Below are 13294 nucleotides of genomic sequence, written 5' to 3'. Positions count from 1 at the left end.
TTAGGGAGCCACGCATGCCGCGCTAACATTGCTTTTTCTCTAGATACAGGAGACGCCACGCTATACTACTGTTTCCCAGTAGAAGTCGCATGTATGACGTCAATGCTAGATCTGGTCAGTTAGTGTCTTCAGCTGTTCAGCACTGCGACCCAACCTATTAGGATTCTGGTTGTTACGTGGTGGTGGGTATATGTTTGTCTGTCTTCACTCTGTTTAGAGCACTCCCTTGAGAAAGGTCCTGTGTCTAGGACCGAAACGTCGGTGATTGTGCCTGTTTTTCTTCTAATACACGTTTTTTGATACTAGTGAGTGTGCTGTCTCTTCCTTGCTTCGTATTGAAATTATTCTACATAAAAAAAACGTATTTCGCTTTGAACGTGACTTTTACCTGCAACTAACTGGTACGGCGATGGGATCAAACATGGCACCTTCATATGCTAACTTGTTCATGAACAGCTATGAACTAATACACATATTAGGTGATGCCCCCCTTGCAATTAACATCAACCATTATGTACGCTATATTGATGACATATTCCTCATTTGGGGAGGTTCAGACGAGGAGCTTTCACAATTTGTTGCATATTTGAACTCAATCCCATCTACGATTCGCTTTACTGTCACTCAAAGTATGGATAGTGTCACTTTCTTGGACACCGTGGTCTATAAAAAGGATGGTAAACTTGAGACGGCAGTTTTTCAGAAACCTATAGACAAAAATTCACTGCTATACGCCACCAGTCACAATGTAAAGGGGGGTTAGGCTGCACTCCACAAAATAAATTAAGCATAGTTTACTGGTGCTGCTGGTTCAAGGAAGTACCTGCCAGGCAATTTCCAAAGTATACTCAGGAAAGAAGGATCCAGCGCTCCACTGTTTTCTAAATAAAGTAAATTTATTGTGCCACACAACGTTTCGACCAATAGGTCTTTCTCATGACTAGTCACTTGAGAAAGACCTATTGGTCGAAACGTTGTGTGGCACAATAAATATACGCCACCAGTCACCATCCTGAATCACTCAAGCGTGGTCTTCCCTACTCCCAAATGTTGAGGGTCAAACGCATCACCAGTGATCCTTCACTGGTTGAGGCCTCACTTTCAAAAATGGCCCAAAGATTCATTGATCGGGGATATCCGAGGACTGAGATCTATGCGGCTTTAAAGAGAGTACAAGCATTGGAAAGGGAATCTCTCTCTCTCTCTCTCTATACACACACACATAATCTCAGGTGTTCCCCCACCCTCTGGGAGATGTCACTTTTACCTGTACTCTCGCTGTGCTGTACCTGTGAGGCTTACAGGATTGCCGAGTGTCCGCCGATGTTAGTGGGGAAGGCAGGATAGGCTTTCAGGAGATTCTCAGCTCCTTCTGGGTGCAGCGCCTCCATTCCCCGCAGGGCTGGGTGCAGGTCCTGCAGGAAAACCCTCTTGCACTCCCCCTGATAAACTGCAGTCTCAGGCAGGAGTATAAAAACAGCAACTGGTCTTTGAGTACAGCCGTACATAATCAACAATGCATTTCCTCCGGTCCCTGGAATCAACCCCCAGGGCTTGAGGCCCCAAAGGTCTCTCCTTTGCTCCCCTACTCCCTGGTGGAGTAAGGGGCAACAGCTCCCACTCCCCTGCAAGAGGGGAAAGAATAACGACCCACTCCCTTGAGGGGAGAGGGTAGAACTGACTAACTGACAACTCCCAACTGTTACCAGGGGTGGGGCTTCAGATCTCAGTCCCGGGTGGACGGCACATAGGCCATAGGCCACCCCCCATGTCACTCAAGGAAGCTGCTTACCACAGCAGGGCGTAGATTAAACCCTAACACTGCCTGCACTGGTACCAGGGCTTACATGTTAGGCAGGGCAGATTAGTAGCCAAGGGGATACATGGCCACACAGACATACATACATATACCGTTACATTAAATTAGAGTGTGAATTATTGGGCGTAACATAAAAAGTCATCCCACATAGCTGCAATCAAAGCCCAATACTGTACATCCTCACACACCATCATCATCATCATCCAGTCGTTATGGTTATGCTGGCTGTGTCAGTGAATGAACACTGGAGTGGATGGGCTTTAAGAAGGGAAGGTGGTAAGATTTGTATACAGTATTTCTTTGTGCCACAGAAAATCAACTTCTGATTTGAAACTGTGAATGCGCTTTTAGCCAACAGTGCAGAAAATGTGTTTAGCAAGATAAACATGTAGTTTGTGTTATTCTGCCGTGGCCTGAAAAACACCAAGACGTATTTACTCTGTATGCCTCTACATCCGTGTATTTCAAATTTAATCTACAGAAAATAACCGTCCCTCTTATAAAAATATATTTACGAACTCCCCATCAACATAAAACCACTGCTGTAGAAAAAACAAATGTGCATACAGTACGCACAGCCACCATCTAATAATAATGCCTTTATTTGTGGGATCGTTACAATAACCTTTTTCAATGGTAATGTGCAACAAAACTTATGAAAGCATGAAAACCCTGTTCAATTAAGTAACTTTGACTTGAATGGAAGTTGATGCATCATTAACTGTACATCCCCCCGCTATATCAAATGGAGGCCTGAATAATAGGACATGTCTTGCAGGGATATTCAGCAATCCATTTCTCTATCGATAACAGTCTCAAGATGAAAGGGGCTTTAACTGGACGCTTCCACCAAAGGGAAACGGCATCGGCTGAAAACCAATTCACTGCTCATAAAACAACAAAAATCAGGGATGAGATTCTTTACTCTTTTGATATTGAAATGGCTCATTTTTCATTTGACGGTATAAACTTGAAATGCTGCCTTCAGGTCATGCACCGCAGTACAATACGGGGTATATTTTAAGACCCTCTAGCAGCGGAGAAGATATACTGCAATGTGATGTGACCAGAGAAGACAAAACCAATCGTCTTTAGCTGCATCAGATGGAGAAATACATCAGGCACAGCTTGGGTTGTGAAGCTACAATCTCTACCCCATGTTAAAAGGCACATCCATCTATTCACTAGGACAGTCATAGAGAAGGTCTCCCATTAAAATCTATGTTTAAAAAAAACAAAAAAATCTTTTTTTTATTCAAAGTGTGCGCCGAGCACGCGCATTTTAAGTGAAACTTCTTTATCTTTTGTCACTGTTTAATCACAGAAATTGTATTTGTAAGTGTGATGTTTTTAATTAGAAATCAAAACACAATTTCAGTGTCAAAACACAAAGAAGTTTGACTTAGAACGCGTGTTTTAGCTATTTGAACTTCTATATTTATAGTTAACTGTGAATTCCTTGTGTGTCAGTCAGCGAGTCAGTGTGTCAGTGAGTGTGTGTGTCAGTCAGTCAGCGTGTGTCAGTGAGTGTGTCAATCAATGTGTGTGCGTGTCAGTTAGTGTGTCCTGCTGCTGGTGCCTTCTGACCCCCCTCTCCCCTCCCCCCCGGCAGAGGTACGGGGAGGGGGTGTTCAGCATCCATCGGCCAGACCGCCGCTGTCCGAGTCCCCGGAGCAGCCCCCACTCTCCCCCCCTTGGCGGAGCTGCAGATACGGCAGCCGGATTTTGGGTGTGCGAGTGTGAGAATGTGTGTTTCTCCTCTACCTCCCCCCCCCCCCGCACCCTTCTTGCCGCTCCGGTGACTCCTGGTGTTGAAAGCCGACGTTGCTGACGGCCTCTTCTGCCAGCAGTGCCGTCACTTCCGTCACCATGCAGTCCTTTTACTGCTATGGAATTTCTCTCGTGATAGGTGCCGCTAAAGAGGTTTCACTTCCAAAAGTTTAAATACAGGTGAGGGATGGATGGGTGGATATATAAATAAAAAGCAGCAATACCCCCATTTTATTTTCCAGGATGGAAACTAGGTCCCCTGTAGCCAAACCTAGATATTTTCACCTCTGGAGTTAATGGGTTAACATCTTGCATCAGGAGAAATAAAATGACTGCCAAATTTCAGCCCAATAGAAAGCTGCATCATAGGTTGTGATTTCCTATTGGATGGCAATTTAAATCCCTTTTTAAAACCAGGAAACACAAGTACCTTCACCGGTATCTTGGGAACTGGGCGGGTAGAGAGTCGGAGAGAGAGTCGGAGAGAGAGTCGGAGAGAGAGTCGGAGAGAGAGTCGGAGAGAGAGTCGGAGAGAGAGTCGGAGAGAGAGTCGGAGAGAGAGTCGGAGAGAGAGTCGGAGAGAGAGTCGGAGAGAGAGTCGGAGAGAGAGTCGGAGAGAGAGTCGGAGAGAGAGTCGGAGAGAGAGTCGGAGAGAGAGTCGGAGAGAGAGTCGGAGAGAGAGTCGGAGAGAGAGTCGGAGAGAGAGTCGGAGAGAGAGTCGGAGAGAGAGTCGGAGAGAGAGTCGGAGAGAGAGTCGGAGAGAGAGTCGGAGAGAGAGTCGGAGAGAGAGTCGGAGAGAGAGTCGGAGAGAGAGTCGGAGAGAGAGTCGGAGAGAGAGTCGGAGAGAGAGTCGGAGAGAGAGTCGGAGAGAGAGTCGGAGAGAGAGTCGGAGAGAGAGTCGGAGAGAGAGTCGGAGAGAGAGTCGGAGAGAGAGTCGGAGAGAGAGTCGGAGAGAGAGTCGGAGAGAGAGTCGGAGAGAGAGTCGGAGAGAGAGTCGGAGAGAGAGTCGGAGAGAGAGTCGGAGAGAGAGTCGGAGAGAGAGTCGGAGAGAGAGTCGGAGAGAGAGTCGGAGAGAGAGTCAGAGAGAGATAGAGAGAGTCAGAGAGAGATAGAGAGAGTCAGAGAGAGATAGAGAGAGTCAGAGAGAGATAGAGAGAGTCAGAGAGAGATAGAGAGAGTCAGAGAGAGATAGAGAGAGTCAGAGAGAGATAGAGAGAGTCAGAGAGAGATAGAGAGTCAGAGAGAGATAGAGAGTCAGAGAGAGATAGAGAGTCAGAGAGAGATAGAGAGAGATAGAGAGTCAGAGAGAGATAGAGAGTCAGAGAGAGATAGAGAGTCAGAGAGAGATAGAGAGTCAGAGAGAGTCAGAGAGAGATAGAGAGTCAGAGAGAGATAGAGAGTCAGAGAGAGATAGAGAGTCAGAGAGAGATAGAGAGTCAGAGAGAGATAGAGAGTCAGAGAGAGATAGAGAGTCAGAGAGAGATAGAGAGTCAGAGAGAGATAGAGAGTCAGAGAGAGAGAGAGTCAGAGAGAGATAGAGAGTCAGAGAGAGATAGAGAGTCAGAGAGAGATAGAGAGTCAGAGAGAGATAGAGTCAGAGAGAGATAGAGTCAGAGAGAGATAGAGAGTCAGAGAGAGATAGAGAGTCAGAGAGAGATAGAGAGATAGAGAGTCAGAGAGAGATAGAGAGTCAGAGAGAGATAGAGTCAGAGAGAGATAGAGAGAGTCAGAGAGAGATAGAGAGAGATAGAGAGAGATAGAGAGTCAGAGAGAGTCAGAGAGAGATAGAGAGTCAGAGAGAGATAGAGAGTCAGAGAGAGATAGAGAGTCAGAGAGAGATAGAGAGTCAGAGAGAGATAGAGAGAGATAGAGAGTCAGAGAGAGATAGAGTCAGAGAGAGATAGAGTCAGAGAGAGATAGAGTCAGAGAGAGATAGAGAGTCAGAGAGAGATAGAGAGTCAGAGAGAGATAGAGAGTCAGAGAGAGATAGAGAGTCAGAGAGAGTCAGAGAGAGATAGAGAGTCAGAGAGAGATAGAGAGTCAGAGAGAGTCAGAGAGTCAGAGAGAGATAGAGAGTCAGAGAGAGATAGAGAGTCAGAGAGAGATAGAGAGTCAGAGAGAGATAGAGAGTCAGAGAGAGATAGAGTCAGAGAGAGATAGAGAGTCAGAGAGAGATAGAGAGTCAGAGAGAGATAGAGAGTCAGAGAGAGATAGAGAGTCAGAGAGAGATAGAGAGTCAGAGAGAGATAGAGAGTCAGAGAGAGATAGAGAGTCAGAGAGAGATAGAGAGTCAGAGAGAGATAGAGAGTCAGAGAGAGATAGAGAGTCAGAGAGAGATAGAGAGTCAGAGAGAGATAGAGTCAGAGAGAGAGATAGAGAGTCAGAGAGAGATAGAGAGTCAGAGAGAGATAGAGAGATAGAGAGTCAGAGAGAGATAGAGAGTCAGAGAGAGTCAGAGAGAGTCAGAGAGAGATAGAGAGATAGAGTCAGAGAGAGATAGAGAGATAGAGTCAGAGAGAGATAGAGAGATAGAGTCAGAGAGAGTCAGAGAGATAGAGTCAGAGAGATAGAGTCAGAGAGAGATAGAGAGTCAGAGAGAGATAGAGAGTCAGAGAGAGATAGAGAGTCAGAGAGAGATAGAGAGTCAGAGAGAGATAGAGAGTCAGAGAGAGATAGAGAGTCAGAGAGAGATAGAGAGTCAGAGAGAGATAGAGAGTCAGAGAGAGATAGAGAGTCAGAGAGAGATAGAGAGTCAGAGAGAGATAGAGAGTCAGAGAGAGATAGAGAGTCAGAGAGAGAGAGTCAGAGAGAGAGAGTCAGAGAGAGATGGAGAGTCAGAGAGAGATAGAGAGATAGAGTCAGAGAGAGATAGAGAGTCAGAGAGAGATAGAGAGTCAGAGAGAGATAGAGAGTCAGAGAGAGTCAGAGAGTCAGAGAGAGTCAGAGAGAGATAGAGAGTCAGAGAGAGATAGAGAGTCAGAGAGAGATAGAGAGTCAGAGAGAGATAGAGAGTCAGAGAGAGTCAGAGAGAGATAGAGAGAGATAGAGAGAGATAGACACACACACCTTTGTCACCTTTACCAAAACATATAAAAACATTACAAGAAATGTGTCTTGGGTCTTTCCCATAGAGACATACAGACTGAACACATTGTTCTAACTGGCTGAAACCCAAGTACATGGGAAACAGCATTATTATATCTTCACATTACATCTTTCAGAACAATACACATCGTGGGCATTCCCCGCATGCACATTATTATCTCAGTCACATTTCCGAAAACTCACTGTCAAACCAAAGAAAAAAGGGTTTCCTAATCCAAATGTTAAGTAAACATGTTAACTCTTAGAATAAAAATGAGACCATTTGGGGAGAAATGCCCACCAGGACATTACATTATCCAACATTGCAACATTCATGAAAACGTTGAATCCGGGTAAGCACAGGGTTTCCGGCGGGAATCCATATTGTCACAAAAGACCACAATATAGTCCCCAACCGGCAGCAATAGGCTTCTGCCCCCCTAAAAAAACAAAACAAATATCCATTCCATATATGGTTTATGAAAAATCATTTATAGCATAAAAAATTACCTGCTCGATACTTTTCATTGCCAAAACATTAAAATGTAATTAAAACATGCTAAAGAATTCATGTTTAGGCTAATCACCTGAAAAGTTATTCTGCTCACTGAGGTAAACAACCTGTCCAACGGATTGTACCTGCGCTATTGCACACCACAGGCCTGACAGTGCAAAGGCTCCTACTGCTAATAGAAACCGGGCCAGTAAGGGATTACCACTTGTAGGAGTTACACTGGAGAGCATATTCTTATACTCTTCTGTTGTGTCTGAAGTCATGTGGACCAGATAACCCAGGAAAACATATTGGCCCAATTCACTGAAGAGGATCCCAGGATATTCACACAGGGTGTCAGATAGGCCAGTGTGCGAGTCCCAAGGCTGCCATGTATCCAAATAGAATCGCACCAGGAGAGGGGGAAAAAAAAAAAACACGCCTCGTCCTCAATTATTCCCACTTCCAGCTCTAACAGATTCGTTTTTTTAATATACAGAAGCTCTGTTAGCCAAAAATGTGAAAAGCAAAAATTATCTCCAGTATTATACCAGTTTCTAAGGTCACTGAGGGACATCTGAGCTCTCCCCAGCCAGTCAGTGAGAACTGCATCTGAAATATGCTGCAAAAAGTCACCACATGCATCTTCTGAAGGGGATTTAAACCCAGGAACAGATCCAGCTAGACTTTCATTTGTCCTGAAGGATTTACACCTGCAAATGTAAGGCAAAGGAAGATCTTTGCTTAAAATATTTTCCCTGAGTGTTAGAGGTAAGATTTCCTTATGTAAACTAGCAAAATGAGATTTAGGTGCATTACAAAGAGAGAAACACATTTCCTGTAATGGTTCTGTGACACTTTGCAGCAAAGCAACTTCTTCAGATGTGTAGTCTTCACACAAACAGGTGTCATATGAACCTTCTTCATTCGGGAATTCACTGGGTGAAACTCGGCCGTCCATCCTACTTTGCAGTTTGAAGAGATGCAAACACAATAGCCAATTGCAGTTTGGATTCACTTTCACAGCAGCTATTCACATCTCAGTGGATTTCTATATGGACCTGAAAGTATATATTTATAGGAGCGTCAAACATTGCTACCAGTGAACGTTTGAAAGTATTATACAGTAATTCGCGTTGGCTAGTGTGGCACTTCCAGCTTTCAGAAAAAGCAACACAAAATAAAAAAAATAATAAAAAAATACATACATACTTGTAGGGAAAAAACTCATTAAGTGTATTTTTAACACAAGCTCACTAAACGCACTTCTTCCTGACTTGGAATTTCTTGATATTTCTATTGAAAAGCTCATAAATTGCCTATTTAGTCATAGATCAGAGTTACCAAAACGTAAATCTCATTAAAGTATGATTTTGAAATGTCAGAAAGAACATTTAAAAATCGCCTTTTCCTCAGTACTCAAAGAATGTAGTTAATTACTTTTACCGCTACGACGACGATATGTATATGGCCCATCACTTGATTGGACATAACTAACATTGAGTGCTGAATTCCCTTTCGGCTAACCCATTGCAGGTACATAAACCTAATATATAGCGTAATAGTCCGAAGTTCTATGAACTAAAAGCACTAGAACTCTCATAATAAAAAGATTTGAAACAAAATCACATACCAAAATATAGATGTGCCTGAAGCCCGACTAAGGCTGCGGCCACGCTGCCGCTGCCTGTGCGGTGCTTGGCGAGGTTACTTCTACCAACTTAAATTTAGACGTCCCCGCTCATGCGGTGCGCGCATGCTCGTGCACACGCTCGTGCACACGCTCACCCACGCTTGGCGCTTACATAAACAAAAAAAACCTGACTTTGAACCGCGCTCAGCTTGCCTGCAACGCCCAACGCGCGTGCTTGCGAAATAGCGCAGACACCCGTCGCTCATGCTTGGAGAGCTGGTGACGTCACCGCTCTCAAGCATGAGCGTGGTCAGCGCCAGTGTGGCCGCAGCCTTAGGATATCTGCAAATCCCTCTGTGATAGACTGAGTGGCCTGTCACTCACCCACGGACAACCACTGAGGCGCCCCCCCCCCCCCCCTCTGTGAATGGAATGGAGAGTAGTGTGCACATGGGACAGGAGGGAGTGCAAAGAGAGGGGGGGGGGAGCAAGGCAAGTAGGAAACAGAGAGACAGCAAGGAGAGGAAGAGACAGATGAAATGAGATGGGGAGGAGGGAGTGTAGTGTGCAGAGAGGAGCAGACACCGTAAGGCAGGGAGTGCGAAGAGAGGGGAGGAGAGAGTGCAAAGAGAAGGGAGGTGAGAATGCAAAGAGGAGCAGGGCATGATGGAGAAGGGAGAGGAGGGGAGGCGAGACAGCAAGGAGGGGAGGGGAGACAGAGACAGCAAGGAGAGGAGACGGAGAGAAGGGAGTGCAAAGAGATGGGAGAGCTGTGCACGTGCACACTCAGCCGCGATTGGTGCAAACAAAATCTATACTTACCCGCGCGCTCAACTACCCGCAATGCCCCCCTCTCCTCCGCACAAGCCGGACACCCGGCGCTCATGCTTGGAGCGCTCTCCAAGCATGAGCGTGCTCAGCCCCAGCGGGGACTTACCCTTAGGCTGCAGCCACGCTACCGCTGAGCGCACTACTGCTTGAGAGCGGTGACGTCACCAACTCTCCAAGCATGAACGCAGGCTGTATATTATAGACTAAATAGTCAATATAGACTATAATATTGCGAGCGGGGGCGTGTCATTGACTGGATAGGAGGCTATTTCTGTGTGTGTAAGTGTGTGTGTTTGTGTGGCTGTGTGCATTGACTGGCGCTGATTGGTTGCTAAAGGGTCATGTGACTTCAGCGTGCTTGAAAATCTATTTGATCTGTCTCCCCAAGCGCCTAGGTTGGGTGAGCGTACGTGCACGAGCGTGCCGCGTGTCTAGGGGCGTGCCAGTGACATCACAGACCTGGTTCGTCCTCATTGGGCGAACCGCTCATGTGACCGGACCATCGCACCAAGAAATCAGTTTTAACTGATTTCTTACGTATAGCCTGGGTCCCCTGTTCGTCCCCTTACCTTTCCATAGGAGTATAGCAGCAAGGGAACTGCAAGTTCCAACAGCCTCAGGGGCTGCAGTCCACATGTTGCCAGGCAACCAATAGGGCTGAGAGATTGTGACAGTTAAGGCAGTGAGGAGTCAGTTATTGAGTTGGAGCCAGGGCAGACAAGGGGAAGGGAGGGTCTGAGTGTCAGTGGCACTCAGACTAGGCTAGAAACTCCCTTTAGGTCCCAGATAGGTCCCAATCGCGTGAAGCGGGTGACTGGTACAGGGAAGGCCCCTTAGATAGGGACGCTAGCCTATTTTACTATAGTGTCAAGTACACAAGGAAGACGCCGTGTGGGGATCGCGGTCTGTGGTCTGGGACCAGACCACCGTGGTGTTAACAAAGACTCTTAAATGTGAGACCCTCCTACCAGAGCCCACCCAACGCAGAGGCGGATACCATCGCTGAGGGCCACGTCGCTGCACCAAAACTTCACAGAAGAGGGCTACTCCTTACACTTTTGGGTGGGCTGAACACTGGGAAAGGGATAGCAGAATATTGGTGCCTAGCACCCAAAGTACATTCAGGACACTCACTGGTGGTACTGGTGGGGTGCTCATTATACTGTGATATGGTGTTATGTTATGTTGCATAGTTGTTGTTATAAGTTACTGTTCTGTAAATACTGTTACATATACCCTTGTGTGCAATTACTGACTGTATTGTCTTGGGAGGGGCTATCCCACTGTGTGAGGATCCTTCCTAGGTGGAGGCGCTGTTAGTATATTCAATACACACACCCCAGGCTCCCAGTGGTGGAGGATCAGGCCTCCTCTTTGCCACTCAGGTAATAGCATCACACGTGGTCACACTAGACAAGGGGGCTACATACGCAACGCGCGCCCCCTCCCGCTTAAGTGCGCGCCTGCCGCATGGACGCGAACACTGCCTTAAGGCAGTCTGTTCGCTCAGCGTCTACACGGTCTGCGGTACCATGACCCCTGCCTTAGGAGTTGCACGGAGGCAGAGAAGGACGGCCTGGGAGCAGAATAGACACCGGAAGTAAGAAAGACTTCCGAATCGGACCGCTGGGGTGTGCTCCTCCTCGGCCATTCTGCTCTGCCTTCGTGCAACTCCCAGCTCCACTCTGGCGGGCCACCCCCGCTGTGTACCATTATCTGCCTCTATCTGGGGGAGAAGAGCGAGATGGTCACCAGGGCCGCCGATAGGAGGGGGAGGGGGTATGTCCCCATACTGTACACCTCACCACAAATTTATTTATTTATATATTTATATATATATATATATATATATATATATATATATATATATATATATATATATATATATATATATATATATATATATATATATGCAAATATAGCTGTATGCTCATCTGCATGTCTTAGGCAGGTCTGCAACCCCGCCTTTCCCCATTATCACCCAGCATACAGCACTTCCACTGCAGCAAGGGATTCTGGGAAATGACATGCAAATGAGCACACAGTGTCACTTTTTGCCTCAATAACCATTTTTAACATGGCTCCCTATAATATATATATATATATGTATATATATATATGTATATATGTATATATATATATATATAGCAACTGTAAATATTACTGTATGTTCATTTGCATGTCTTAGAAAGGTCTGCAACCCTGTCTTTCCCCATTATCGCCCAGCATACAGCACTTCCACTGCAGCAAGGGATTCTGGGAAATGACATGCAAATGAGCACACAGTGCCACCTTTTGTCTCAAGCTCGTATTACACAAGCAAATCCTCAAGCCAATGCATGTTGTTTTAAACACAGCTTTTAGACAGAGGCTGGGATGAGATGCAAAGCCATTAAACCCACTCACAGACATGTTTCAACCTTGATGGGTATCATCAGTGTGAGGTTGGTTGTAATGGCCAAGCTGGTTTGAGACTATAGACTAGGTAATCACCACAATTATTAAGGTTATGGTGGGTAAAAAAAAGTGACAAAAACCAATGAGGGCGAACCAGCTCCGTGACATCACTGGCCCGCCCCCGGACGGCCCGCTGACAGCGCGTGCGGTAAGCAACCGCAAGGCCAGCGAAAGCACCCGCTTTCCCTGAGCCTCAGCGCGCCTCAGCGAGCAAGCAGGGAGCATGGACTCAGCTTAAGACATGCAAATGAACATACAGTAATATTTACAGTTGCTTTATGCTTTACTGTGGAGGGTTTTTGTCACTTTTTTTACCCACCATAACATATATATACATACATACACACACACACACACACACTATCTTATAAAAACATACACCTTCACAAGCAGACTCGCACTGATACACCTGCTTTCTCATACACTTGCCGTTGCATTCCTTTCTGTACAAGGGCAGCGGGGCTTTACCTGCAGCCGGACATTGAGCATCATGGAGGCGATGAGGTACAGGTAGGGGAACCTGATGCGCAGCCGCCAGGCCAGGCTGAAGAAGATGAGCAGGGTGCGGCTCAGGCACTTGGAGAACACCCCGTAGTGGCGGGCGCCGGCGGACTGGGAGAGCCTGGCAGCCAGCTGGGACAGGGACGCCATGCACCCCGCCGGGGGAGGCGGGCACAGGGGGGCCCGGGCCTGTCCGGGAGGCGGGGACAGGGGAGCCCCGGGCCTGTCCGGGAGGGAGTTGGTCACAGGGACAGGGGGGCCCGGGCCTGTCCGGGAGGGAGGTGGTCACAGGGGGGCCCGGGCCTGTCCGGGAGGGAGGTGGTCACAGGGGGGCCCGGGCCTGTCCGGGAGGGAGGCGGTCACAGGGGGGCCCGGGCCTGTCCGGGAGGGAGGCGGTCACAGGGCCAGGGGAGGCCCGTGCCTGTCTGGGAGGCCGGGCCCCGTGGGGAGGCTGTGAGACATGTCTCCCTCAGCCTCTCACCCAACTGACCAGCAGCTGTTCGCCACACACCTCTGACCCGGAAGATCTTACTGAGCACTTCCTCCCCTGCCCGAGGTGGGGGCGTCCGTGTGCGCCGGGGTATTAGTGGCCTGTGTGCGCCGGGGTATTAGTGGCCTGTGTGCGCCGGGGTATTACCGCACTATGCGCGCCGGGGTATTAGCGGTTCAGTAGTGGTACACTGACTGTTCCATGACGGTTGGAATA

At 47.4% G+C, this 13294-nt stretch overlaps 1 protein-coding gene across 1 annotated transcript; it reads right to left on the bottom strand.

Moving 5' to 3' along the window:
• Positions 1-7133: 7133 nt before the first annotated feature.
• On the bottom strand, positions 7134-13294 carry SMIM10L3 (small integral membrane protein 10 like 3). Its single transcript, XM_075565429.1, has 2 exons — positions 12556-13294; positions 7134-8227 (listed from the first exon to the last, which is right to left on the bottom strand). The coding sequence occupies exons 1-2, from the start codon at positions 12736-12738 to the stop codon at positions 8207-8209; spliced, it is 204 nt and encodes a 67-aa protein (XP_075421544.1). The 5' UTR covers positions 12739-13294; the 3' UTR covers positions 7134-8206.

The sequence above is a fragment of the Ascaphus truei genome, chromosome 11 (assembly GCF_040206685.1).
Source record: "Ascaphus truei isolate aAscTru1 chromosome 11, aAscTru1.hap1, whole genome shotgun sequence".
Lineage (NCBI taxonomy): Eukaryota > Metazoa > Chordata > Amphibia > Anura > Ascaphidae > Ascaphus > Ascaphus truei.
The sequence above is the reverse complement of the archived record's forward strand: the minus strand, read 5'-3'. Positions and strand labels throughout refer to the sequence as shown.